Genomic DNA, 24,917 nt, shown 5'->3' on the forward strand with positions numbered 1-24,917 from the left:
CATGGCAAGAGACCCTGACTAGAACCTGGACAGAGCCTGGCTGGAGAACCCAGCGAGGGAACATGGCTACAGAACCTGGCTGGAGAACCTGGCTGGAGAACCTAGCGAGAGAACATGGACACAGACCATGGCTGGAGATCCTAACCAGAACTTGCCTGGAGATTGTGGCTAGAGATCCTGGCTAGGCTGCTGATCAACTGAACGCTGCTGTCTCTGTCATTCCTTCTTCGCCGAGTCCATCCACACCTGTGGCGTCCCTTGGACGTGCTGGGGATGGACCCCATCACTGCTGTTGGCAGGGTTTCTCCTCTGCGTTTTCTATGAGGCAGACTTTGCTGAAGGCATTCCCTGCTTGCAAGGGCCAGGTTTCCCCATCAGTTTCATTTTGCTGGCTGGGGTGCTTCTGCTGTACTGAGTTCGTCTTTGATGGTGACGATTCTGTTTGAGGAGAACCCCCTTCCTTACATGTCTTCAGAATGACTGCATTGGCGTGACTTGCTGTGCAATGGTGCATGCGTTCCTTCTGCCCTTGCATGCGTCCTTGGTGTGGGACAAGGCCTGTCTGATACTGCTTGCGGTGTGCGGACGGTGCGCTGCATGTGTGCGTGCATGACTTCCGATTGCACTGTGCAGAACTGTTGGGTTGTGCTGACCTATCAGGTGCCTTCACTGGGATGGTGTGTCTGTGGAGCGGTGAGATCCATGCTGTCTGTCCTGTTCCGGCTGTCAGGAGCAAGTGTGGCCCTTCTTTGTGGTCCTGTCATGCTACTCAGGTCGTGTTGTCGGATTCCTTTGCAGTGATAGGTTTCCTGGTCTAGGTCGTCTGTTTCTTGACGTTCAGGGCTTTCCTAAGTTTGCAGTGTTGCCTTCCCTGCAGTGCCTGCCTGGTGCTTTTGCTGTGTTGTTTGCAGAGCCTTGCTGCATTTGCTGTGTGCTGGCGTTTGTGTGTGGGGAGGCCTTTGCAGATTGCTGTGTTTGCAGAAGGGGCCGTTGATGCTGTTTGTGCCTTCCTACGGTTCGCTTTCCTTGCCTGTGCGCTCTGCAATTCCTTCATCCAGACCCAGGGGTCCTGTGTGCACATGTTGCTTGTTTTGGATTGATTGTTACTGCTGCGTGTTTCCTGCTAATGGTTTCAATTCCTCCTTAGGTTAGATGGCTGTGGCAGAGGCAAGGCATTAGGGGGTGGGTAGAGAGAGGAAAGGCAGGCAGGCAGGAAGGGAGGGAGGGAGTGCAGGTAGGCCTGTGACAGCTCAACTGCTTTTGGTGTCTGAGTGCTGGGCATTGCTTGATGGTTGCCTGTTAACCGATAACCTGGGCACCTGCTCGTAATAAAGAATTGCCAGTGATTGCTTACCTGTCGCCAGGTTACTGGTTGCCAGGTAGTAGGTAACTGCTAAGTTTTTACTGGTCATTACTTACCGGTCACTTGTTACCAGTTACTGGTTAATGCTTACCAGGTTACTAGTTAGTGGTTACTGATAAACAGGTCACCGGTTACCAGTTACCAGTCACCGGTTGCCAGTTACCAGTCACCAGTTACTGGTTATCAGGTTGCCAGTTACTGGTCACCAGGTTACCAGTTACCACTTACTGGTTAACAGGTTACCGGTAACCAGTACCTAGTTAATGGTTAGCAGGTTACTGGTTACCACTTAATGGTTACCAGTGATGCGGTTACTGGTAACACATTACTGATAACTGCTTGATAGGTCATAGTGAGGGCTCAGGGCGGGGCCGGGGCCGGGGGCTAGGGTGGTTAGGGTTAGGGTAAATAAATAAATAAAAAAGGTTACCAGCATCGCAAAACACAAAAGCTCGGTCCTTTTATTTTTTTAATCCTCAGCTGAGGACACGTTCATTGGTTATTTTAGAGAGAGAAACATCGAACTGGGAGAGCAACATTGATCTATTGCCTCCTGCACAGACCCCAACTGGGGTTGGGGTATTAAACCCGAAACCTAGGTATGTGCCCTGGCCGGGAATCACACCCACAACCCTTTACAGGGACAACGCTCCAACCAAGTCACACTGGACACGGCTTTTTAAACGTTTCCAGGTCACCTCCACCTTCCAGGCACGGCCCTCTTGGCCACACGGTGCCTACGCGCCCAGAGTTTAAGATACAGATGTGGGTTCAGGGAGCTCTGTGCTAGGTCTACATAAGGGGGGACCCCACAGCCAGGCCCACAGCAGGGCTGGGGAGGACGGTCGGGTGAGGGGCAGGCAGCTGTCCCCACTAAGAATAGGCCACCTGGGCCTTGGGGAGAAGGGTCAGGGTGCTGCCTGACCCCTCGCTCCCCTGACTGGTCCTCTTTGCAGGGGGCAGATGGGGGCGGGGGGGGGTGAGAGGGTGCAAAAACTGGAGTGAGCGATTCAATGGCAAAAGGCAGGATCCCTTGGTCCAGGGAAGAAAATGGACTTTCCAGACCAAATGAAGAGGGGACAGCCACCCGTCCTGCTTAGTGATGAAGGACCCTTTCCACATTCCTACTGCAACTGAATGACCACTAGGGCCTTTCTGAAGAATTACCGGAGAGCCCGGGAAGGCCATCCTTCCTCATGGCCCGGGCTTTCCACATTGCTAACAGCCGGCCTGAGTGGCAAGTAGGACAGGGCACACCTGCCTTTCAGTCCTCAAGGTCATGTGGACAAGAAAGGGCTGCCAGCAGCTGTGTCCCAACAGAAACCAGCTCCTGTCGAACTGCAAACCCAGCCTGGCCACCGGACCAGAAGAGAAGTCCCGCACGGGACTGACCACGGGCCAAGGGCAGACAGCGGCTGCTGCACACAGTGGGCAGCCTCAGCCCCACATTCCCCAGCGCTGCCTGGAGACGGGGATTTTCCCAGAACTGTGCTAGGTGACAGGCTAGCAGGAAACACACCTCTTGGTGAGCGACCCTGGCACCCCAGCTCCACACGCCCACCCCCCTGCTGCAGTCACTCCAACAGCTCAGCGGTCTCCCAGGGACCCACACGGTCACAATCCAGAATGCTCCAGCACCGACGGAGCCGCCGGCAACTGCCCTGTCCCCCAGGCTGATCGCCAGGTCAGGGCTTAATGGGAACTCTTTCTAGGGACCCACACCGATCACAAGGTGGAGATGTTCCACTATTCCGCACAGAAAGGACAGGCACCAGGGAACAGAGCCGTCTCTTTTTTCCTTTTTTTTTTTTAATGGATGAATTTCAAAGAACCCATCCCTTTCCTAGGACAAATGACCAGGAAGGGGCTATATTAGTGCAACAAAGAGGAAGGCTTGCCCGGACACAAGCGCTCCCCGGACATCTTGAGGACGAGCTCTCTTCAGCCCAGGCTGGCCACTGAGTGGGGTCATGGACACTGGCTATGAGAAATGACCAGAGAGAATGGCCCCTCTCTCACCCTGCCCCACCCTCCCCGGGACGCTGAGCTGGAGGCCACCGTCTCCCACCGTTTCCAGGCTGGGAGCTAAGGCACCAGGGCAGCGGGAGCTAGAGCCCCCATCCAGGGCTGGTGGGACCCCCGGGCGCATCAGCAGGCCAGCAGCTTGCTGCCCTCCACCTGCAGGCCTTTGCTCAGGAGGAAGGCGTCCTGCTTGGGGTCACGACCCAGGAAGAGCTTCAGCATGACGCTGGCGTCCTCGGAGCCACCCGGTCTCAGGATGCAGCTTCTGTAGTCCAAGCCGACCTGCAGGGGGGAAGGGGTCGGGGCTGTCGAGGGTCCTCCAGCATCCCTCCCCAGCTCCCAGGGGGCCTATGGGCGCCCACATCAACATCACAAGGGAGTGTGGGCTGACACTTTGATGGGGATCTCAGCGCAAGTGTGCAAGCGTGTGTGTAAGACTGAACGCGCACACAGTGTGCCTGCAGGGACCCTGTCCTGAGCCTCTGCTGTGACTAAACAAAGGGCTGGGAAACTGGCTGAGCCCCGAGCCCTGCAGGGTCTCAGGTGGAGGCCTGAAGAGCCAAAGGAGGGCCCGACTCTGCCCGGTGCTCTGCCCTGCCAGGGGTGCTGCACAGGCTCTCAGGCCCGAGGCCAAGGGCAACTGTTCTCGGTCCTGGGCAGTAGGGAGCAGCACTGGACGTCCTCCCCTCACCTTGCCATTGAGGACGCCCTCCTGCTTGAAGCGTGTGTGGAACATGTCCATGGAGTACACCTCGCTCCACAGGTAGCCGTAGTACTGTGCGTCGTAGCCGCCCGCCAGGTGGCCGAAGGTCGCAGGCATGTTGGTCCCTGGGAAGACATATGAGGCTATTGCTGTGCCCTGGCCTGATCTCCGACTCCCCCTAATAAGAGGGGGTTTCAGAGCAGCCACATCAGAGATACTCGCACCTGGAAGGGGGAACGTGCCCTGACATTTCCAGAAAGCAGGGCCAGGGGACTTGGCCAGAGGAACTCAATCAACCTGTGCCTGGCAGCTGCTGACATGCAGAGGGCTCACCTGCAGCATTTCAACAACGCAAGCTGCCACCGCCCAGAGTTCAATGTTGGGAGACCCTGGGGTAAGGCAAGGCTCGCCCACACAACAGAGAACATGTGTCGATTAAGACACTTTTGAGCCCTAACCGGTTTGGCTCAGTGGATAGAGCGTGGGCCTGCAGACTGAAGGGTTCCAAGTTCGATTCCCCTCAAGGGCATGTACCTTGGCTGTGGGCACATCCCCAGTAGGGAGTGTGCAGGAGGCAGCTGATTGATGTTTCTAACTCTCTATTCCTCTCCCTTCCTCTCTGTAAAAAATCAATAAAACATTAAAAAAAAGAAAGACATTTTTGAAGGGTTTTTAAATGCTCAAGAAACAGTAAACCAATGCAACGCTATTTATGTTAAATCTCAATTACCTTCATGTATGTTTGAGTGTGCTCATATGTACATATGTACAAGGACACACAGGCACACGGAGTACACCTCGCTCCACAAACCTTGTCTACTGCCCTAACCAGTTTGGCTCAGTGGATAGAGTGTCGGCCTGCGGACTAAAGGGTCCCAGGTTCGATTCCGGTCAAGGGCATGTATCTTGGTTGCGGGCACATCCCCAGTAAGGGGTGTGCAGGAGGCAGCTGATAGATGTTTCTCTCTCATCGATGTTTCTAACTCTCTATTCCTCTCCCTTCCTTTCTTTAAAAAATCAATAAAATGTATATTTAAAAAACAAAAGAAAATGAGGTATCATTCTTCATCGACCCATGAACCAGGAGGTCACAGTTTGATTCCGGGTTAGGGTACATGCCTGGGTTGCGGTCTCGATTCCCAGTGTGGAGTGTGCAGGAGGCAGCGCAGCTGGTCTGTTTCTCTCTCATCGATGTTTCTAACTCTCTATCTCTCTCCCTTCCTCTCTCTAAAAAATCAATAAAATATATTTAAACAAACAAACAAACAAAAAAACCCCCAAAAACAAAAATAGCATTGTCTACCGTCATCCCCAGAGTATGAGATCACTCGTATTTCCTGTGCCTCCCGGTTTTTCACAAAGCCATGTGTGGGAGGTCTCCCCGAGGAGGCGCAGGAAGGCACTGTGGACATGGAAGGGACACACAGCCAGTGAGGAAGGATGGAGTCACCCACACCAGCTGCCCATCAGGCTCCGTACTGGAGCCAAGGTCTGGGAACACAAAGCAGGAGGGAGGCCAGGGGCCGCCTGCTTCTCTCGGGTCAGCTGAACCAATAAACTGTCTCAACTCCCTTCATGCGGCGCAAGGTCTTTTCTGACCCAGAGGACAGAGACCCCCTAACCCAGCCGTGGGCAAACTACGGCCCGTGGGCCGAATCTGGCCCGTTCGGCTGTTCTATCCGGCCCGCGGAGCCGAAAGAGCGGAGGGTTCTCTTGCTCTCCCCTCCGCTCCTTCACCAGCAGCAGTGTTAACATGTATTAGTTCACACACACACTCCATCCATGCTTTTGTTCCGGCCCTCCGGTCCAGTTTAAGAACCCACTGTGGCCCTCAAGTCAAAAAGTTTGCCCACCCCTGCCCTAACCTCTAAGGTGGGCCAGGCCCACGGGCAGCTACCTGGCGTGGCTGGGACCCCAAGGATCTCCTGGCAGAGGCGGGAATACTCCTCGGCTGGCTCGGCGGCCTTCTGCGTGTGCAGGGCCTGGTCCACCTTGGCCAGGACGATCTGGCGCAGGTTGAAGAGACCTAGTCAGGAGGAAGGAGATGGAGGCTGGCCCCGTGCTCTGCCCAGCCCTCCAGTCGGGGCGGCCCAGAAATCCCCGCGGGCATACCCGGGCCTCGCAGGCTGCAGCATGGGCACCAAGAACTCCCCTGTTTCCCTGGCCTCAGGGTCGGAGGGATGGGGGCTACAGAGGCGGGGGGCGTTAGGACACACCTGTGTTGGCCTGCCGGGACTTGATGAGCTTCTCGAGCAGCTCCTGGGGGATGGCGCTGCCCGTCCTGTAATGTTGCGACATCCGGAGCAGTGGCTCCTTCTCCCAGACCCAGTTCTCCAGCATCTGAGAAGGCGCCTCCACAAAGTCACGCTCCACATGCGTCCCGCTGAACATGGCAAACTCCGCCTGTGGGGACGAGGCAGAGAGCCCAGGCATGCCATACCTGTTTGGCCAGCTCCCGCCCACCTGGCCGTATCCGGCACACGGGTCACGGCACACCTGGGCGGGTGGGTAACATCCTAGGCGGGGCCTTTCCTCCCCCACACCATGAGGCGTGGCCGAGGGTGGGGACTATCGCGTTTCCCTGGGCAGCTGCTGGCTGACCTGTCTCAGCCAGGGACACGCTGGGAGGCAGAGAGCACCCATGTTCCCTGCTGGCCACCCAGCTTCCCTCTCCCACCCACGAAGCCAACACTCTCAAAAAGCCTGTCCCCCAAAGGCCAAAGCCTGGAAACCGTGGAACCTGATGACAGATGCTGGAAGGTACACTGTATTCTTGTCCACTTTTGGGTGTCTGAGATTTTTCCTGAAAAATAGCACTTGATCCAGTGCAGCCAAAACCTGGGTCTGGCAGCTAACCAGCCAAACAAGCTGCTGAGATATTTAACCAGTTAAGTGCCACGATACTTTGAATTAAAGAAGGCCCACCGCTTGCGTCTATAGACGCTTGTGGCAGCTAACTGGTCAAGGAGCCCTATCCTGGCCCTCGGTGAGGCAGGGGGCCTGGGAGAGGGGGACACATGGTCACATTCATAGTGGCCCATCCACACTCTGGAACATGACTCGGCCGTGAAAAGGAGGGAGGCACCGACACTCACTACAACACGGATGGACCTTGCACACATGATGCTCAGTGAGAGGCCAGACACAAAAGGCCACACAGTGTGTGAGTCCATCAGTGTAATATGTCCAGGACAGGCACATCCAGAGAGAGAGAACGGATTAGTGGCTGCCAGGGGCTCGGGAGGGGCTGGACAGAGTGGGGAGTGACAGCTAATGGGCAAGGAGGATCTTTTGAGGGCGATGGAATATTACAGAACTGGACAGCGACGATGGCTGTACAGCTTGGTGAACGGACTAAAATCACTGAGCACCCAGCTCCCACTAACTCCCATTTAGCCCCCAAGCACATTTTTGTTATCAGGAGGAAGGGCTGTGTGAGAGGCCATGTGCACGGCTGGGTCCCGTGGCCCGGACACCAGGCTGGGGGCACAGAACACCCACGTGAGTCCTGTCTCTGCCACTGAGGGCCTCTATGGGGAGAAGGTTCCATGTCTGCCCCGCGCCCTCCTCACTGGGCTGAGTGTGCACTGAACCCAGAGCCGCCTCTCACTGGGCTGAGTGCGCACGGAATCCAGAGCCGCCTCTCACTGGGCTGAGTGAGTGTGCACAGAATCCAGAGCAGCCTCTCACTGGGCTCAGTGAGTGTGCACAGAATCCAGAGCAGCCTCTCACTGGGCTGAGTGAGTGTGCACAGAATCCAGAGCCGCCTCTCACTGGGCTCAGTGAGTGTGCACAGAATCCAGAGCCGGCTCTGTGTCTGGGTCCTGCAGCATGTGCTCTGGCTGTCATCGCTGGCTTTCACAGGATCATGCATGTTTCTTAATGTGAGCTAGCAGGAGATGAGGCTGGCATGAACACTACTCTAAGCATGTTACATATGTATATTATCATCACTAACCTAACAGTTCTCTGAGAGCTATTATGGGCTGTGTCTCTCCAAAATTCATATATTGGAATCCTGACCTTCAAGACCTCAGAATATGACTATGCGTGTAGATGGGATCTTTAAGAGGTGATTAAATGAGGTCACTAGGATGGGACCTAATCCAATATGACCACTGTCTTATAAGAAGAGATCAGGACACAGACACACACAGAGGGACAATCATGCGAGGACATGTGGAAAAGCTGGCATCTACACACCCAGGAGAGAGAGCTCACCAACCCTGCCCACACACTGACCCCGGACTTCTAGCCTCCAGCACCAGGAAAATCAGACATTTCTGTTGTGTAAGCCACCCCCGTGGGGCTTTGTGATGGAAATGAATACAACAGGGTATTACCCTACGCATGGCAATGCCACATGAAGAATCCAACATGGAGAAAACTGTCTCCAGACCCACTAACCACCAGGCGCGGGGCGGGGGGGAGGGGGAGGGCGCCCCTGCCCTTCTTCCCTGCCAGGCCCTGGCCCCACACCCACCTGAGAGCAGAGCTGGTGCATCACATGCCCAAACTCATGGAAGTAGGTCTCCACCTCATCATGCTGCAGCAGGGAGGGGGCATCCGGGGTGGGCTTGGTGAAGTTGGCCACCATGGCCGCGATGGCGATCTGGCGGCTCCCGTCCTGTCGCAGGCAGCCTGGCTGCAGGCCGAAGCAGGCTGCGTGCCCATACTTGCCTTCCCTGGGGATTGTGGGGGGAGGGAGGGGGCAGGGTCAGGCCTGGCTGGGGGTCTGCTCTGCTTGCTAACTGGCCCAGAGGGGTAGCGACCCCAGGCTGGTCCCCAATTCTGCCACTCCCTGACCCGGCATCCCTCCATCAACCCACCTGCCAGCTGAGGCTAACAGACACCCTGAGGGCTCTCAGCTGAGGAGGGAGTGCGCACATCCCCAGAGGCATGAACGCTCCTGGCCCCCCACCTTCTGCCCCAGCTCACACGCACCGGGGGTAGAGGTCCAGGTAGAATTTCCCGATGACCGTTCCTGAGGCCGTGTCCCTCACTGAGTACAGCTTCACGTCTTCGTGCCACACGGCGGCGTGCTCCTCCAGGTCAAAGGTCAGCCCCAGCAACTCCTGGTAGATGCCCAGCAGCCCCCTGGTGACCACCTGCATGGGGAAGTACTCCTTGAGCAGGTTCTGGTCCACGCTGTAGCACGTCTCCTCCACCTGGTTCATGTAGTAGCGCATGTCCCAGGCATTGATCCGCCCATCGAAGTCCAGGCCCCGCTTCTCACACTCGGCCTTCTTCAGCTCCAGGATCACCGCCCGCTCCTGCTCCCCAAGGGGCTTCAGCTTCTGTGCCAGCTCGTCTGGGGGTACAGAGGGGAAAGGCAAGGCTACCTCCCTGCAGCGGGCACAACACAGCTGCCCATCCTCACCCCCACTTGCTGGCCTTGGTTTTCTCCAGCTCTCAGGGCCCTGGTGCCCTGCATGGGAAGGACGGGCCTGAGATAAGAGCTTGCCGGAGGCCAGCACCGTGTCACCCACCGCAGCCCCGGGAGAGATCACAGGTCTCGCTTTCACAAGGAGGAAACAACAGCCACATGGCAGCCGCTTCATCCAGGCCTCACACCCCGAAGGGCAGAGCAGGGCCAGTTGCAGGCCTCGCCTCAGAGCCTCAGTGCTCAGCCGTGAGATCAGGATCCCTCAGGTCAAACACAGGGGTCAGAGGCGTCACAGGGCCGCCCACCTCAGGGTGGACAGGACGGGGCCCTCAGAAGCACCATTTCGTCACAGTCAAGAACAGCACACGGGAGGCGGAAGAAGGCGGTTACCTAGGAAAGTGGCCACCGTCTGGCTGGTCTTGGCCATGTTCATCTCCAGGACGTAGTCGGCGTGCGTACCGAAGCCCAGCAGGCTGGACTTCTGGGCCCGCAGGGTCACCAGCTCCCTGAGGATGGCACAGTTCTCCTGGAACCGACAAGTGGGCGGGCCTGTGGGTGCCGCTCCCGCCTGTGGGGATCCCAGGCAGCACCCTGCCCCCCTAATGGGCCTCAGCAGCTGCAGGGCTGCTCAGGCCCTGGCTGGCTCCCTCCGCACCTGCTTTCCCGCCCTCCTGCCCCCGGCCTGCGTCTCTACACTCCTGTTTCTGTCCTGGCACACGAGCTATCGCCCTCGGCTCCTTTGGAAACACAAAGGGTGTGAACCATGAAGGGTGCTGAAGCCGAGTGGAAAGCACTGTGCACCGGGGGCCCCCACCAAGGGCCTGGTCCAGGCCTCAAGGCGGCACCACATCTCTACCGGCACCTCCGGGCAGCCAACCCAGCCAGCCAAGCTCATGGGGCCAACACAACGTGAAATCCGTCTGATTCACTTGCACGGAGAGACAGAGTCCATTCAGAACAGAACACTCCCACAGGCACGGCTGGTGCGCAGGAAAGAAACTACCCTGGGAAGGTGAGTGGAGAGCTTCCAGTCACATGAGGGGACTCAAGGCAGGTGGGGGTGGGGCAGCAGTGCCAGTCAGCATGCCCTGTCCCCTGGGACCTGGACTCTGCCTATTCCTCCCTCCCCTTCTCCCCGCCCCGCTCTGCCTCTCAGGTCAAGCCTGGGGGCCAGGATGGGAATGGAGACAAGGGGGTGCTAACCCCTATCCAGTCCTGAGCTCGAGACACTCTAACCCAGTGGTTCTCCACCTTCCCAATGCCCGGCCCTTTAATACAGTTCCTCATGTTGTGGTGACCCCCAATCATAAAACTGTTTTCATTGCTACTTCATAACTGTAATGTTGCTACTGTTATGAATCGTAATGTAAATATCTGATATGCAGGATGTATTTTCATTGTTCGCGACCCACAGGTTGAGAACCCCTGCTAACCCCTGCTCTGAGCAGACAGAACAGGCCCAGCGCCTCCCAGTTCCAGATACGACTGTTCCAAGGACAGAGCCTGAGGCGGAGCCCCGCAGCCGGACCCTGGCACCGCCCTCTCACCTCCTTGCATCGACAGTTGAAGGCTTCCTCCACCTTCCTTCTGGTCTCAGGGACGTGGCACTTCTTCAGGAGAGGAAAGTAGTGAGGGTACTTGAGGGTGACTTTGAATTTCTCATCCTCAGTCTTCTCCAGAGAGTTCAAGAAGTCCTCAGGAAGCCCTCCTGTGAACCAAATTGGGGGGCTTTTAAAGACCAGCGCAGACACGGCGGGAGGGCTGAGCTAGGAATGGGACCCAGCAGCCCTGACTATGCCCCCACTAGGCAGCAATGCCCCTTCCCAGTGGCCTAACCTGCTGCGACAGCCCCCACACCTGACCTGTCCTTCCATGTCAGAGAACTGGGTGCAATGCCCTCGGACTGGCACCTTCAGGGTTCCCACCTCACCGGAAAGGACGGAATGAGCCTAGAACATCTTGTGTCAAAAAGAAGGTGCCCATGCCCAGACGGTGTAGCTCAGTGGTTGAGCATCGACCTATGAACCAGGAGGTCAGGGCACATGCTCAGGTTTCAGGCTTGATCCCTAGTGTGGGGCACGCAGGAGGCAGCCAATCAATGATTCTCTCTCAGCATTGATGTTTCTATCTCTCTATCCCTCTCCCTTCCTCTCTGTCTAAAAATCAATAAAACATATCAATTTTTTTTAAAAAAAGGTGCTCAAAGACTAACAGGGATATGGCATGCTTGAATTGGCCCCTTAAAGTCATACTAGGACAACCTTAGCATCAACATAAATAATGACAGCAGTAGACCATAACCCACTGAATAAAATAGGATCTATAGTCCACACTGATATAGATAAATCAATCAATAAATGGGGGTAAGGGAAAGCTCTGACTTATGAAAAATCAACTAACAAATGTACAAAGACTGATGGAGTTAGGAAGCCACCCATGGGTGCTACACTGGGGGTGGAAATGTGGTGGGCAGTGGTCTCAAAGCTTCTCTTGAGAAATTACTGATCATGAAGGGAAAGCCGGTCATGTCCCAACGGCCACAGCTGGCAGACCACCACCTAATCAGTAATTAAGATTAATGGGCAGGGAGGGAGCAGTCGGGGGGGAGAGGAAAGGATATATACAGAAAGAGATACGTTGTCTGTATTTTGGTAAAATAACACCACGTATCCCTTTTGCAAACAGAAAAAAATAAACAAGTGGCACAGCCTTGCTCAGCCGGACCTGCAGACAGGCCGGACCCTGCCAGGCTGGCCAGACGTGTCCCAGCCGCTGCCACCGGCCCCACCCCGCGAGGCACGGTCTCTGAGGCCAGGCAGGGCGAACAGTCACCTGCTCCACATGCTGGGGATTCAAGCTGCCCACACAGGGGGCCAGAGGCCAGTCCCACACAGCAAGGCCCTCAGGCTGGACAGACAGACAGCAAGGCAGCCCCATGTACAGTAAGGTTGAGTAGATTCGTTCCTGGATTCCAGAGGCCCGGGATTACCCTTTGGCCAGGAAACACGGCGGCTTTCCTAAATGTCAGGATCACATGGTGGGACCTGTTGTCCGGGACACAGCGGGGACTGGATGAGAACGAGGGGAGGCAGAGCGTAGTGGGGATCAGTCTGTAAGTCCTTGTTCCGGGAAATGTGTAGGGCAGCCACCCTCAGTGAGGGCCCTGCACCCTGGCCACCGCCAAGGCAAAGGCTACTGGACTCACAGAGCCGGATCTCACGTAACATGACGCCACACGGCACGGCGCACCGCTAGTAGGACACACAGCCTCGCCCAGGGCCCTCACAGGGGCTCTCACAGGCTGCAGCACAGCCACTGGCCTGGTTTTCAGAACGGTCAATGTTGGGAAAGATGGGGGAAAATTGCAAAAGGCTGAGCAACTGTTCGACAGGAAAGGAGCCTGACAAGACACAAAACTAAGCGGGTCCCAGATGGGAGAGAGCACCTCGCGGGGAGCTGATGTGGGGAAACCTGTCCGCACTCTCCACACTCTGTTCGACACTGTTTCCTGAACATCCCTCTTCCTGCAATCAGCAGAGGGGAAGCGGACACTAGCAGAGGGTGAGGACAGGTGACGTGCGCAGGGCTCTCCACAGCGCCATCCTCGTCACTTTCCCATAGGCGTGAAATTTTTCAAAATAAAATATGCAGGAAAAGGGAAGTGGAGAAAAGAGTAAAAACTAGGAAGGACACCTAAGCCCCAACCCTTCAAAATTCCCGCATACAGCCAGGCTTGGGAACCACCGATTCAGTCTATCCCCTTCATTTTGTAAGATTTTAAACAATAAAAATAATAAAGAGGGGCGAGTGTCAGGTTGATGTCTCAGCAGACAGGCCAGAATCTCAACAGACAGAACACGGCCCCTCCAGGAAGGACCTAGAACCGTAGATTCCAAAACACCGAGCGCTCCAAGCGGGAAACCCCCTTGCCCGGGGGTCGGACAAATGCTCAGCCTCCGAGGGCGGAGGCGGCGGTCCTGGAGGGTCCCCCCAGACCATGCCCCTGAGGCTGGCCGTCGACACGGCTGCCTCCCCCACACGGCCCTCCACGTACCCAGCTCCTCCCGTGTGAAGGGCAGGAAGGTCGTGTCCTCATTCAGGTTCTTATTGAAGTCAATGCAGAGGAGACTCAGCTTCTTCTTGATGCCTTTGATTTTCTGAGGGAGAGGAGCCGTGAGCGGGGAGCACTGCCATTACGATACCCTCAGGGCTGGGCTCCCACCGGCAGGAGAGGAGGCAGACAAGGTGGGCAACAGGAGGTTTTTGGCACAAGCACCGGTCTGCTGCGCTGAGCAACCTCACGACGCAGGGATTCGAGGGGTGTCCCCATCTGTTTGGGTCCCCAGCCAAGAGCCTTCTGGACCCTCCCACTGAGGAATCTTCCCCAGAGTCTGCAGCCTAAGCTTTGGACATCCCAACCGAGTTCAATGTTTGCCCTTTCAGGGTCCATCTGGTTTTCAGAAACAATTAAAAACTGACCCATCTGGGCGAGGGAGAGACACAGGGCACAAGGGAAGGGCCTGGGCCCCGGGGTGAATCCGCTGGAAACCCCAGGGCTGCCTGGCGTGGGGAGAGAAGAGGGAACGAGGCTGAAGGCAGGCGCCACCCCATCAACCACGACTGGGAGCAGCCTCGGTTCCCAGCTGGGCAACAGGGACGCCTCTCTCTGCGATACTGTGACACAGTAAGAAACGTGCATTTGGACTTGGCTCCCTTTCGGACACGTGGCTCCTAAACCCTTGGAATTTGCTAAGTGACAGAGGCCCAGGGGCACAAAAGTGACAGGAGCCCTTCCACCACAGCTGAGTTTATGTGAACGAGCCCACTTCCAAAACTCCCAGTCACAGGATGGATCAAATTTTCAGTCCCACCCCATTCCCCACCTTCTGGGAGGGGAGAGGGGCTGGAGGTTGGAGGTTGAAATGTCTCCAAGGGCCACTGATTTCATCAATCGTGCAAATGTAATGAAACCTCCCAAAAGGATGAGCTCAGAAAGCTCCTGGGGTCGGTGAACACACGCAGACGTGGGGAGAGAAGTGCACCAGGGAGGGCATGGGAGCTCCAAGCCCCGCCCCTTACCTCGGCCTTTGCATCTCTTCCATCTGCTATTGCCGAGTCATAACCTTTACACTAAGCCAGAGATCTTGTGAGTAACGGGTCCTCTGAGGTCTGCAAGCCACTTAGGAAATTAATCTAAGGAGGGGCCATGGGACCCTTCAATTCCCTCACAGGTCTGAGGTAGGGGCAGGCCTGTGGGGCTGAACCTGACCCTGCGGAACCTGATGCCTTTCCTGGTACAAAGTGTCAGTTCGGAGTTAACGTGTAGGACACCCAGCCGGTGCCAGAAAGTTCCTTCATGTGGGATCCTCACACATCTGGCATCAGCAGGGAAGCATGCTGTAGCCTGGTACTGAGGGTGGAGGAGACACAGGAGCAATGAGCTTTTCCTTAATACCACTGCAGCCAACGCATGGGGACAGCTGAACAAGGTGGCACGCAGGGAGGTGCCTGATTCAGCCTGCACTCCCTCCTTCGCTGAGGGAGTCCTGTGACCCTGGGGAAGCCCCCATAACCCTGGAGAACTGAGAGCAGGGCAGGTGCAGAGAGAGAGCTGCTCTAGACAGATCTCCCACCACAGGGTTCAGGCAGCATTAGGCCAGAGGACGGGCCCTCAGATGGGCGCGGGAAGGCCTAGTCCCCCCACCCCCACCCCCACAGCTGGCACTCACTTCTTGAGTTTCCTCTGGCAGGTGGAGCCCATTCCTTCGGCCAAGCTTGATCAGTCGCTCCAGGTACCGCACTGCCTCTGGCCTCAGTGAGTCCTTCTGAACTTTCTCCTAGAATAAGAAGAAGTTCTATTTACAGTGAAGAATCATGTCAGTGCCACAGGCTGAGGCAGCAGAGAGACGGCTCACTCAGAGGCTGGTGAGGTTAGGTAAGAGAGTCCAGCCACTCTGGAGAACAGGCTGGTGGCTTCTTAAAAAGAGAAACGTACAATGACCGTATGACTCAGCAACTGCCCTCCTGGGCATTTATCCCAGAGAACGAAGCCGTGAGTCCACACAGAACCTGCACCCAGGTGCTTGCTTTCTGGCGTGGCACAGACTCCGACCAGCCCAGAGGGCATGCAGCAAGTGAGCCCTTCCAGAGGAATAGGTGAGTGGGCAATACCCTGCTTGTGAGGTTCACGTGGGTCCCACAGAACCATACCCTGGGGAAAATCAGACAAAGTGTAGATGAGGCCTTTCCGAATCGTTTCTCACAACTGCATGTGGGCCTGTAATGGTCTCAATAAGAATTTCAATGAAAACAACAACAACACAGCTGTGCTCCCCAGGCCTGCGCCTGCACACGCACCAAAGCACGCCGATCCTGAGCCGACGGTGTCAGCACATTTAAAGGGAATGAACGAGCCCTGGCCAGTTTGGCTCAGTGGATAGAGTGTCGGCCTGTGGACGAAAGGGACCTGGGTTCAATTCCAGTCAAAGACACATACCTGGGTTACAGGCTCCTCCCTGGCCCAAGCCCTCGTCAGGTTGCCAACAGGAGGCAACCAATCGATGTTTCTCTCACATCAACAGTTCTCTCTGTCTTGCCCCCTCTCTCTCTAAAAAAAAAAAAAATCAATGGAAAAATATCCTTGGGTGAGGATTAGAAAACACACCAGAAAAAACAAACAAAAAAACACACAAAAAACCAAAAACCAAAAGGGAGTGAATGAGTTGCGTGAAGAGCGTGTGTAGTCACCGCTACCAGCCCTCCGTCATTGGCAGGGAAGTTCCCTCTCCTGCTGAGAAGAGCACCGGCTGGAGATGGCGCCCACACTCGTGTTGTGTCACCAGCACAGGCCACTGGAACCTGCTCACCTCAGAGGAAGATAGGACATCATCTCTGAGTAACACCCAACAAGGTCAGGAGAGTGCAAGGACATGGTGGATGGGGAAAGGTGTAAGGAGTCCTAGGATTTTCATACTGTCTTTTTTTTTCATTCCTCTCCATTTGTCTGTCATTTAAAAATATATATATTTCTTTATTGATTTCAGAGAGGAAAGGAGAGGAAGAGATAGAAACATCAGTGATGATGAGGAAGTCATTGATTGGCTGTCTCCTGCCAGTGGGGATCGAGCCCGCAATCTGGGCACATGCCCCTGGCCAGAATTGAACCCGGGACCCCCCAGTATGCAGGCTGAAGCTCTATCCACTGAGCCAAACCAGCTAGGGCTGTCTGTCATTCTTTAAATGATTTTTTAAATTGTGGCAAAATAGATAAAACTTACCACTTTAACCACTTTCAAATGCACAGCTCAGTGGCATTAAGTCCCTTTGCACTGCTATGCAGTCATCCCCACCTTCCATCTCTGAAACTCTACAGTTTTCTGCCTTTTAAAACCAGGGGAGTGCCTGGCCAGTGTTGCTCAGTGGTTGAGGTCGACCCAGGAGCAAGGAGGCTGCCAGTTCAATTCCTGATCAGGGCCCAGGCCCAGGTTGCGGGCTCAATCCCAAGTAGGGGCCGTGCAGGGGCAGCCGATTGATGACGTGCCCAGTGCCGTGTCTTCGCAGCACCCTCACCTGCAGCCAGACGATCCTCTGGTACACGTCCTGCCTCATGCTCATCTCCACGTCAAACTCAGACAGCTTCTTGTCTGCCTCGGTGCTGGCTGTCCGAATGTCCTTGGATGGAGAAACGTGCTGGGGGAAGTCAAGGATATTCCTCTGAACTAAAACGGGGAGAGAATGGGACAACTGTGAAACCGGGTCCCGGATGGAACCCGCAAGTGCTGACCTCACACCCCAGGCACAGAACCCATCCCTCTTTGTTGATCTGTCCTGTGAGCATTCCCCACACGGGGCCCTGGGCTGGGCACCGCAACAGGGAAATCAGTGCTGTCACCCATGTCCTCGGGACCTCAGAGTCCAAACAGAAACAGGTTTAGCTCATGCTGCTCCACGCCAAGGACTGTAACAGGGACGTATGACAAGACCAGGAGAGGTTGACGGGATTCCATTCTAGAAAAAGAGCCACGGCTGCTGATGGTTCTATTTTATTTAACATATTTTTCGTATTGATTTTAGACAGAGAGGGAGAGAGGATGGGGGTGGGAGGGGGAGGGGAGGAGGGAAACAGACGTCGATTTTTTAAAAAAAAATTTCATTTTTTATAGAGAGGAAGGGAGAGGGACAGAAGTTAGAAACATCGATGAGAAAGAAACATCAATCAGCTGCCTCCTGCACACCTCCCACTGGGGATGTGCCTGCAACCAAGGTACATGCCCTTGCCCAGAATCGAATCTGGGACCCTTCAGTCCGCAGGCCGAAGCTCTATCCACTGAGCCAAACCGGTCAGGGCACAGACATCAATTTGTTGTCCCACTTATTTATGGTTGAGTCTTATTTATTTATTTATTTATTTTTATTGATTCCAGAGAGAGAGAGAGAGAACCATTCATTTGTTATTCCACCTATCTCCGCATTCACCAGTTGATTCTTGTATGTGCCCTGACCAGGGATCGAGCCCGCAACCTTGGGGCACTGGGATGACGTTCTAACCAACTGAGCTACCTGGTTAGGGCCTGATGGCTCTATTTTAAATTCACAATTTTATAATTTACAGACCACATTCACACTTCGTTAAATAGAGAAGGGAGTGGCTATAAGAGCATAATTTTAACGAAGACCCATGTGACCCAGTAATTCTATCCCTAGGTGTCCACCCACAAGAAACAAAAACACACGTCCACACTGAAACCGGGGCACTCCCGCTCACAGCAGCAGGATTCATCACCACCACACGGTGGAAACAACCCACAAGCCCCTGACCGTGACTGGATATACAAATGTGGTCCATCCACATGGGACTGCTACTCAGCCACGAAAAGGACTGAGCAGGGACACTCACTACCACGTGAGAGAAGCCAGACACAAAAGGCCACACAGGGTGGAATCCCATTCATGTGAAATGTCCAGGGCAGACAGACCCAGCGAGTGGGTTCCCAGTTGCTGGAGGAGGGGGATGGGGCTTCTTTCTGGGGTGACAAAAAATTCTAAAATTAGATCATGGTGATAGTTGGACAACACTGCAAATATACTAAAAACCACTGGGATATATGCTGTCAATAGGTGAATTACATGGTATAAGAATTACATCTCAAAAGAACGATGTAAAAAAAGTACACACTGCCCTGGCCCACTTGGTGCAGTGGATGGAGTGTTGGCCTGTAGACTGAGGGGTCCTGGGTTTGATTCCGGTCAGGGGCACATGCCCAGGTTGCGGGCTCGATCCCTGGTGGGGGCCGTGCAGGAGGCAACCGATTGATGATTCTCATCATTGATGTTCTATCTCTCTCTCCCTCTCCCTTCCTCTCTGAAATCAATAAAAATATTTTTAATAAAAGCACACAGTGCACTGGGGAGACCTGAATTCAAATCATAACTTGGTCACTTCCATGGTCCGGATGCATCTCATTGAAGCATGAAGACCTCTGAGGGCCGGATAAGGACTGAGCTGCTCAGCTGACTTGTATTAAACAGTGGGGCCCTGGGTGGACCTGCTGCTGGCTGCCCAAGAACAGTGAAAAAGACAGAACCAGCATCTGGGTTTGGGATTTGCAGACTGACATGCCCTGAGTGCAACATCAAACAGTGCAGAGTGAGGAGTTAATCTAGGCAGCTGGCGCAGGAAGTGGGGGCCAGGGAAGGGGCTCCTGTGATCCAGAGCAGTCTGACATCCAGCAAAGCAGAGGGTGAAAAGAACTCCAGGCTAAGAGGGGCGGGAACGAGCAAGGGCAACGCCATGTGGCCGGCAGACAGCCCAGGGAGGGTGAGGAGGGCTGACAGCGCAGGGCACTGAAGGCCACACCCAGGACTCTGGCTTCCAGAAGCACCAGGAGTCAATTTTACTTTTCCTTAGAATTACTTGGGCCACTGAGTGGAGGTGGGGTGGAGTGACAGCTGGTAAGTGGGAATTAGCATCCTTCGACCTTCGAGTACCTCTTGTGAGAGAGAAGAAGGGGAGACTGAGGCCCATCTGCCCAAAGTGGGGAAGTGGGTGCAAAGGCAGGATGCAGAGCCCTCACCCCTCGGCCAACACCAGCAAAGTGTTGGCCTCAGGGACTCAGTGAGGCCTCAGGGACACAGTGAGGCCTCAGGGACTCGTGAGAATCCTGCAGCAGGGATTCCCAACGGTTCCCATGAAAACGACTTTTGCTCAAGATTTGGGGTCAGGGGGTTTCCTGGCTCAGGACGCTTCGCCTCGAGACTTCCCTTGATCTTCTGTCCCCACACTGTCATCCCCTGCAAAGGGGGCTCCAGCAAGCAGAGGCTGTATCTGTTTAACTGAGCACCTCACTCCTCCCAAAGGAAGCAGACAGACCCTGCAGAGGAGAGAAGCCAGCTGGGGGACGGCGTCAGGTTACCCAAAGTGCAGGGAGGCCTTGGGGAGAAGAAAAGCAAGGGAGCCAAGTTCAGGTCTCAGTTTAGTTCTCAGAGAGAAAACAAATACCCCCTGGGCCTGGAAAGGAGTGAGAAGGGCTCCAGTTTCAAGGCAGGCACCTGAGCCGGCTCTGAGAGGGGTGCTGCGGTCCCCTCTGGGCCCTCAGATGACGTGCTTGTGAGGACGGATCATCCCAGGTGGCCGAGGGGAGCAGGGCGCTCATGGGAACGGGCCACACCTGCCGGGTGCCTTTACCTTTGTCAGCACCTCTTATCCATCGCCACCCCAGGGAATGGGTGGTACCACCCCAGGGTAAGGGTCCAGCAGCTCCCTGCCTGGATCCTGACCTGGACTTACCTGTGTAGGACACCTCCACGTCAGCCAGCGCCTTGAGTGTACTCTCGTAGGACACGTCTTCAAACTTCAGGGAGCCCACCTGGTCGTACACGCACTTGGTCTGCTCCATGAGCTCCGCCGTGAGCTCCGCTATTTGCTGGGCACTCAGGTCCCATCTCAGGTAGTTCACCACGGAGCAGGGGGCTGCCTTGTCCAAGACATCTGCTGTGCAGGCTACACAGAGAACAAAACACCACACCAGGCATCTGCTTCACATCCAGAATCCAGAATTCGGGTCAGAGTAACTGGGGGAGGGGGGAGGGGGGGGCAGTGACAGGGGGCTAATGAGGGACAGCAAAGGACCTGTCTTTCTCTGCAGATAGGCGAGGCCCGAGGGCCTTGTGAGGAGGCACAGGCCGACCAGTCCTCTAGAGAAGGCAATTCTGCTCCCCAGGGGACAATGACGTCTGGGGACATCTGAGGTCATCAGGACCGGGAGTAATGCTACTACATCGAGTAGGTAGGGGCCAGGGATGCTGCTCAACACCCTACAGTGCCCAGGACAGCTCCCCACAGAGAGCAACCCGACCCCAAATGTCAACAGGGGTGAGATGGAAGGAATACTCAAGGAATACTTTGATTACAGGGTGCCACTCCAGGCCTCCCTGGATGCAATATGTGACATGTGCACTGTATTACCTTTCTAAAATGGGGGAAAACCCTGATTACTGAAACATCCCTAGCCCTGAAGAGCTTCTGGATAGGAGACTGTGGTCTGTACCGACAGCAATCACTTGACAACTTCTGTGTAAGGTTCGGAGTGTAAGATGCTTTGTACTCTTCCCCTCTCTGAATTCTCAGACAGTGCTGTAGTCTGCATTCCATTTGCCTGTCTTATGAGATGAATCCTGAGATTTGGAGAGTTCAAGTGATCTCATAGGCCAGTGGTCGGCAGACTGCGGCTCGCGAGCCACATGTGGCTCTTTGGCCCCTTGAGTGTGGCTCTTCCACAAAATACCACGTGTGGGCGCACACATACAGTGCGATTGAAACTTCGTGGCCCATGAGCAGAAGTCGGTATTTTGTGGAAGAGCCACACTCAAGGGGCCAAAGAGCCACATGTGGCCTGTGAGCCGCAGTTTGCCCGACCACTATCATAGGCAACAAGTGGTGGAGGTGGGGTTCACGCCCACTGTCTGATTGTGCTCTCACACTGTCAACTAGTGCACTGTACTCACCTCACCTTTGTAAATCTGCACATCTAGTTGTGGGCCTCCCTGTCCCCTCTCCCCTACTCCACCCCACACTCAGGATTCAAGCTCAAACCTTTGTGAGCAACACCATGGATGGAACTGGAGAGCATTATGCTAAGTGAAATAAGCCAATCAGAGAAAGATAAATATCACAGATCTCACTCATTTGTGGAATATAATGAACAACATAAATTGATGAACAAAACAGATCCAGAGACAGAGAAGCATAGAACAGACTGTGGAATCTCAGAGGGAAGGCAGGGGAGGTTGGGTGGGTGGGAAGAGATCAACCAAAGACCTTGTACGCATATGTGCGTAACCCATGGACATAGACAATAGGGTGGTGAAGGCCTGGGGTGGGGGATGAGGGTGAGCTAGAAGGGGGTCAATGGGGGGAAAAGAGGGCATATGTAATTCTTTCAATAATAAAGATTAATTTTAAAAAAACTTCAAACCTTTCATCAAAGTCTATACCTACCTGATTCCACACAGCCCATGAACTAAAGGTGATTTCACATGGGAGGTGGTATGTGGCAGCCAAGGCTAAACCATGTGCGCCCTTATATCGCAGTTTGCTGACCCCTGGTCTACATTGTCCAGACTCTACTGAGTCCCGTATGGCAGGTCTGGCCAGCTGGCTTTACCAACGGCTCTGGTTTTACCAGCCGCACTGGTTTTCTCCCGTCTCCAGGGCCTTCCTACAGGTGTCTTCTCTGTCCCGAGCCCTCACCCTGCCTGTCTTCCCTTCCACATTCCTTTCTCAGGAAGACCCTGTAGATCTGAAATGGCTACACCTGTCCCAAATTACGTGTTGAGTTATTGAACAGAATGGGTGTGGAATGCACCATCAACAAGGGGGTGGCTCCAGGAAACACCCAGCTATGCCCCATTTCCCCCTTCTGGCCAGCCAGGAGTTGAGCAGGGCCAAAGTGTCCTGGACTCCCCATCCTGTGAACACTGGGGACCTTTGCAAGGTGCTGCTGGCTCAAACCTGTGTTTGGTATCTTTGGGGTAGAGTTTTTGAACAGCACTATCAACATTGGGGGCTGGGTCATTCTATGGGGAGGGGAGGTGCTGGGCGTTCTGGGGTGCTGAGTAGCATCTCTGCCCCCCCCCCATGCTATGCGGGGAGCATTCCCTGTCATGACAACCACAGATGTCCCCAGGCATTGCCCAGGGTCCCCGGGGGTGGGACAATCATCCTCGCTGAGAACCACTAATATATACTAAGAGGGAAAAAGGAAAGCCTTTAAGTCAGCACAGGTCAGATTTTCTGGCCAAAAGACTGCTTCGAACTTCAGAAAAAATCTTTCTGTTTGCAGAGCATTTTGAATCTCAGAAGTGCCGGAAAGGGATTGTAGGTTCGTATCAAATTTGGTGGTAAAGAAGGGCTCCAGAAGCTCCGGAAAGCTGGGAGATCCACATGAGCCGGAAGGGTCAGGAAAACCTCCTGGAGGAGCTAGAATTTGAAAAACTTGAGCAGACGCCTTCATTCCTTAAATGTTTACTGATTACCACCTACGCGCCTGGTCCCCAAGCTAACAATCCTCCAGCGAGCAAGGCAGACAACATTCTCTGCCGTCCTGAGTCCTTCACAACCCTAGTTGCAATTATTATTACTACAATTATCATCATCACCATTGCAATGAGCTGGAGAAAGAACTGGGAAGGCCAGGTGGGCCAGGGAAAATTCCAGGAGGCAACACACAACAACCTGGGCGATTTTCTAAAATACCGTAAACAGGTCCTATCGTTCCCAATGAAAACCCATCCATAGTGCCCATCTGCCTTTAAAATAAAAGCTGTAGTCTAGCCAAAATGACCTATTACTCTGCAAATGTGTTACCCGTGTTCCTCCCTCCAGGCTTTTGCCCTCAGGGTTACAGCCAACTGGGACGCTCCTGCCCCAGATCTTGGCAGAGAGCAGCTTCTCCCTATCCAGTCCAAGTCGAAACGCCACCCCCTCCGAGAAGCCCTCCAGGACTGCCCTCTCTAAAAAAAAAAAAAAAAAAAAAAAAAAGCGCCACCAGCCCCCCGCATGGACTGATCACTCTCTAAAGCCCTCGCTTGCTTCTTTGCTTGCTGACCGTCTGTCTCGGGCTCTGGAACTCCGTCTAGAACTCATGGTCTCTCCCAGAGTCCACTCCGGGGCCCGACCCGTCCTTAGCAGAAGCCACGAGAAGTTGGCTGAATGAGCGAAGCGCTGGAGAAGCTGGTTCATTCATCTGCCCCGGAGGGCACGAGGTCGCGGGCTCGCCGACACCTCTGCAGGGCCCCGGTCACTCGCGGGTCACTGGGCTCCGCTCTTAGGCCTAAGTCCCGACGCCCATACGCACGAGAGGGTGCAGGGGGCTCCTGGATCCCGCTAGCGGGGCCGCACAGAGAGGTGGCCGGTACCTGCAGGGGGCTTCATGGCGGCAGGCGGGCGCGTGTGCACTGTGGTCCTCTCCCTCCACCTGGTCTGCGTCGGTCTGACTCAGCCGCGTCCGCCGGTCTCCTCCGTCCGCTCCGTGGCCGCGGTGGCGAGTGAGGCACCCACCGCCCGGCGGGCCCACTGAACGCTGGGAGGAGGGAACGGCGCAAGCTCACTCCACCCCCACCCTCCGCGCGCGCGCGCACGAGGGCGAGAAAGACACAAACGAGACGGAAACAGGGACGGAGACAGATGGCTGGCACCTCTGAGCCTCTGAACGTTTGCGGCTCTCTGCTGGTCCTTTGCCTGGGCTTCTAGTCCCGGAATTAATTAGTACCTGCATCCTTTTCCTCCTTAAAGAGAAAAGAGAAGAAAGAAAAGAAACGTAAGCAATTCAGCATCACCAAGGAAGTCTCAATAAACGGATCCGAACTTCAAACAATAGGTGTTTTGGAACAGTGCAGTAACCTGACCTAAATCTAGTGTTGTGGGTTAAAACAACAACAAAAAAATTTGAACTGTTTAAGGCACCCAGAAAGAAAAATTTATTAGAATTAACCTTGCAAAAAAAGAAAAGAAAACCCTTTTATTTCTGCAGAAGAATTGAAATAATCCAGGGTGATAAATGTTCATGCGCTTTAAATAGGATAAAAATGAATCGGGAGAACACTTCTGGCGTCTTTTAATACTAGTGGTGGGCAGTTCTGAGTCACCCTAGGGAATTTCTCATCACTCATTCTCTATTAAGTGCACCGAGTTTAATTCTACTTCAGTTTTCATTTTCACTGTTCCCTGTACCTGAAGTGTTTCTCTTCGTCCTCCAAATCCACATTTTAAAAGAAAGGCCCTCCCTAACCATCCTGGCCAATTGATCTCCCCAATCACAACACCCCATTTTTCTTGCCATTAAGTGAAATTCATTAATTTATGTCCTCGTTTACTATTTGATAATCTGTCTGTTGTAGGCAGATAGACAGACAAGCGTAGAGCAAGGACAAAGGGCCAGGTACAG

General features: G+C 54.5%; 1 protein-coding gene across 1 annotated transcript; it reads right to left on the reverse strand.

The window, feature by feature from the left end:
* Window positions 1–3,163: 3,163 nt before the first annotated feature.
* On the reverse strand, window positions 3,164–24,127 carry THOP1 (thimet oligopeptidase 1). The gene is made up of 13 exons (XM_006754091.2): window positions 23,890–24,127; window positions 20,261–20,473; window positions 17,044–17,192; window positions 15,204–15,311; window positions 13,529–13,631; window positions 11,022–11,182; window positions 9,865–10,000; window positions 9,033–9,399; window positions 8,572–8,773; window positions 6,305–6,491; window positions 5,986–6,114; window positions 4,077–4,213; window positions 3,164–3,667 (listed from the first exon to the last, which is right to left on the reverse strand). Exons 1-13 carry the CDS (start codon window positions 23,903–23,905, stop codon window positions 3,512–3,514), a joined length of 2,064 nt encoding a protein of 687 aa, XP_006754154.1. The 5' UTR covers window positions 23,906–24,127; the 3' UTR covers window positions 3,164–3,511.
* Between the last annotated feature and the right edge of the window lie 790 nt (window positions 24,128–24,917).

This window comes from Myotis davidii, unplaced genomic scaffold (genome assembly GCF_000327345.1).
Source record: "Myotis davidii unplaced genomic scaffold, ASM32734v1 scaffold551, whole genome shotgun sequence".
Classification (NCBI taxonomy): domain Eukaryota; kingdom Metazoa; phylum Chordata; class Mammalia; order Chiroptera; family Vespertilionidae; genus Myotis; species Myotis davidii.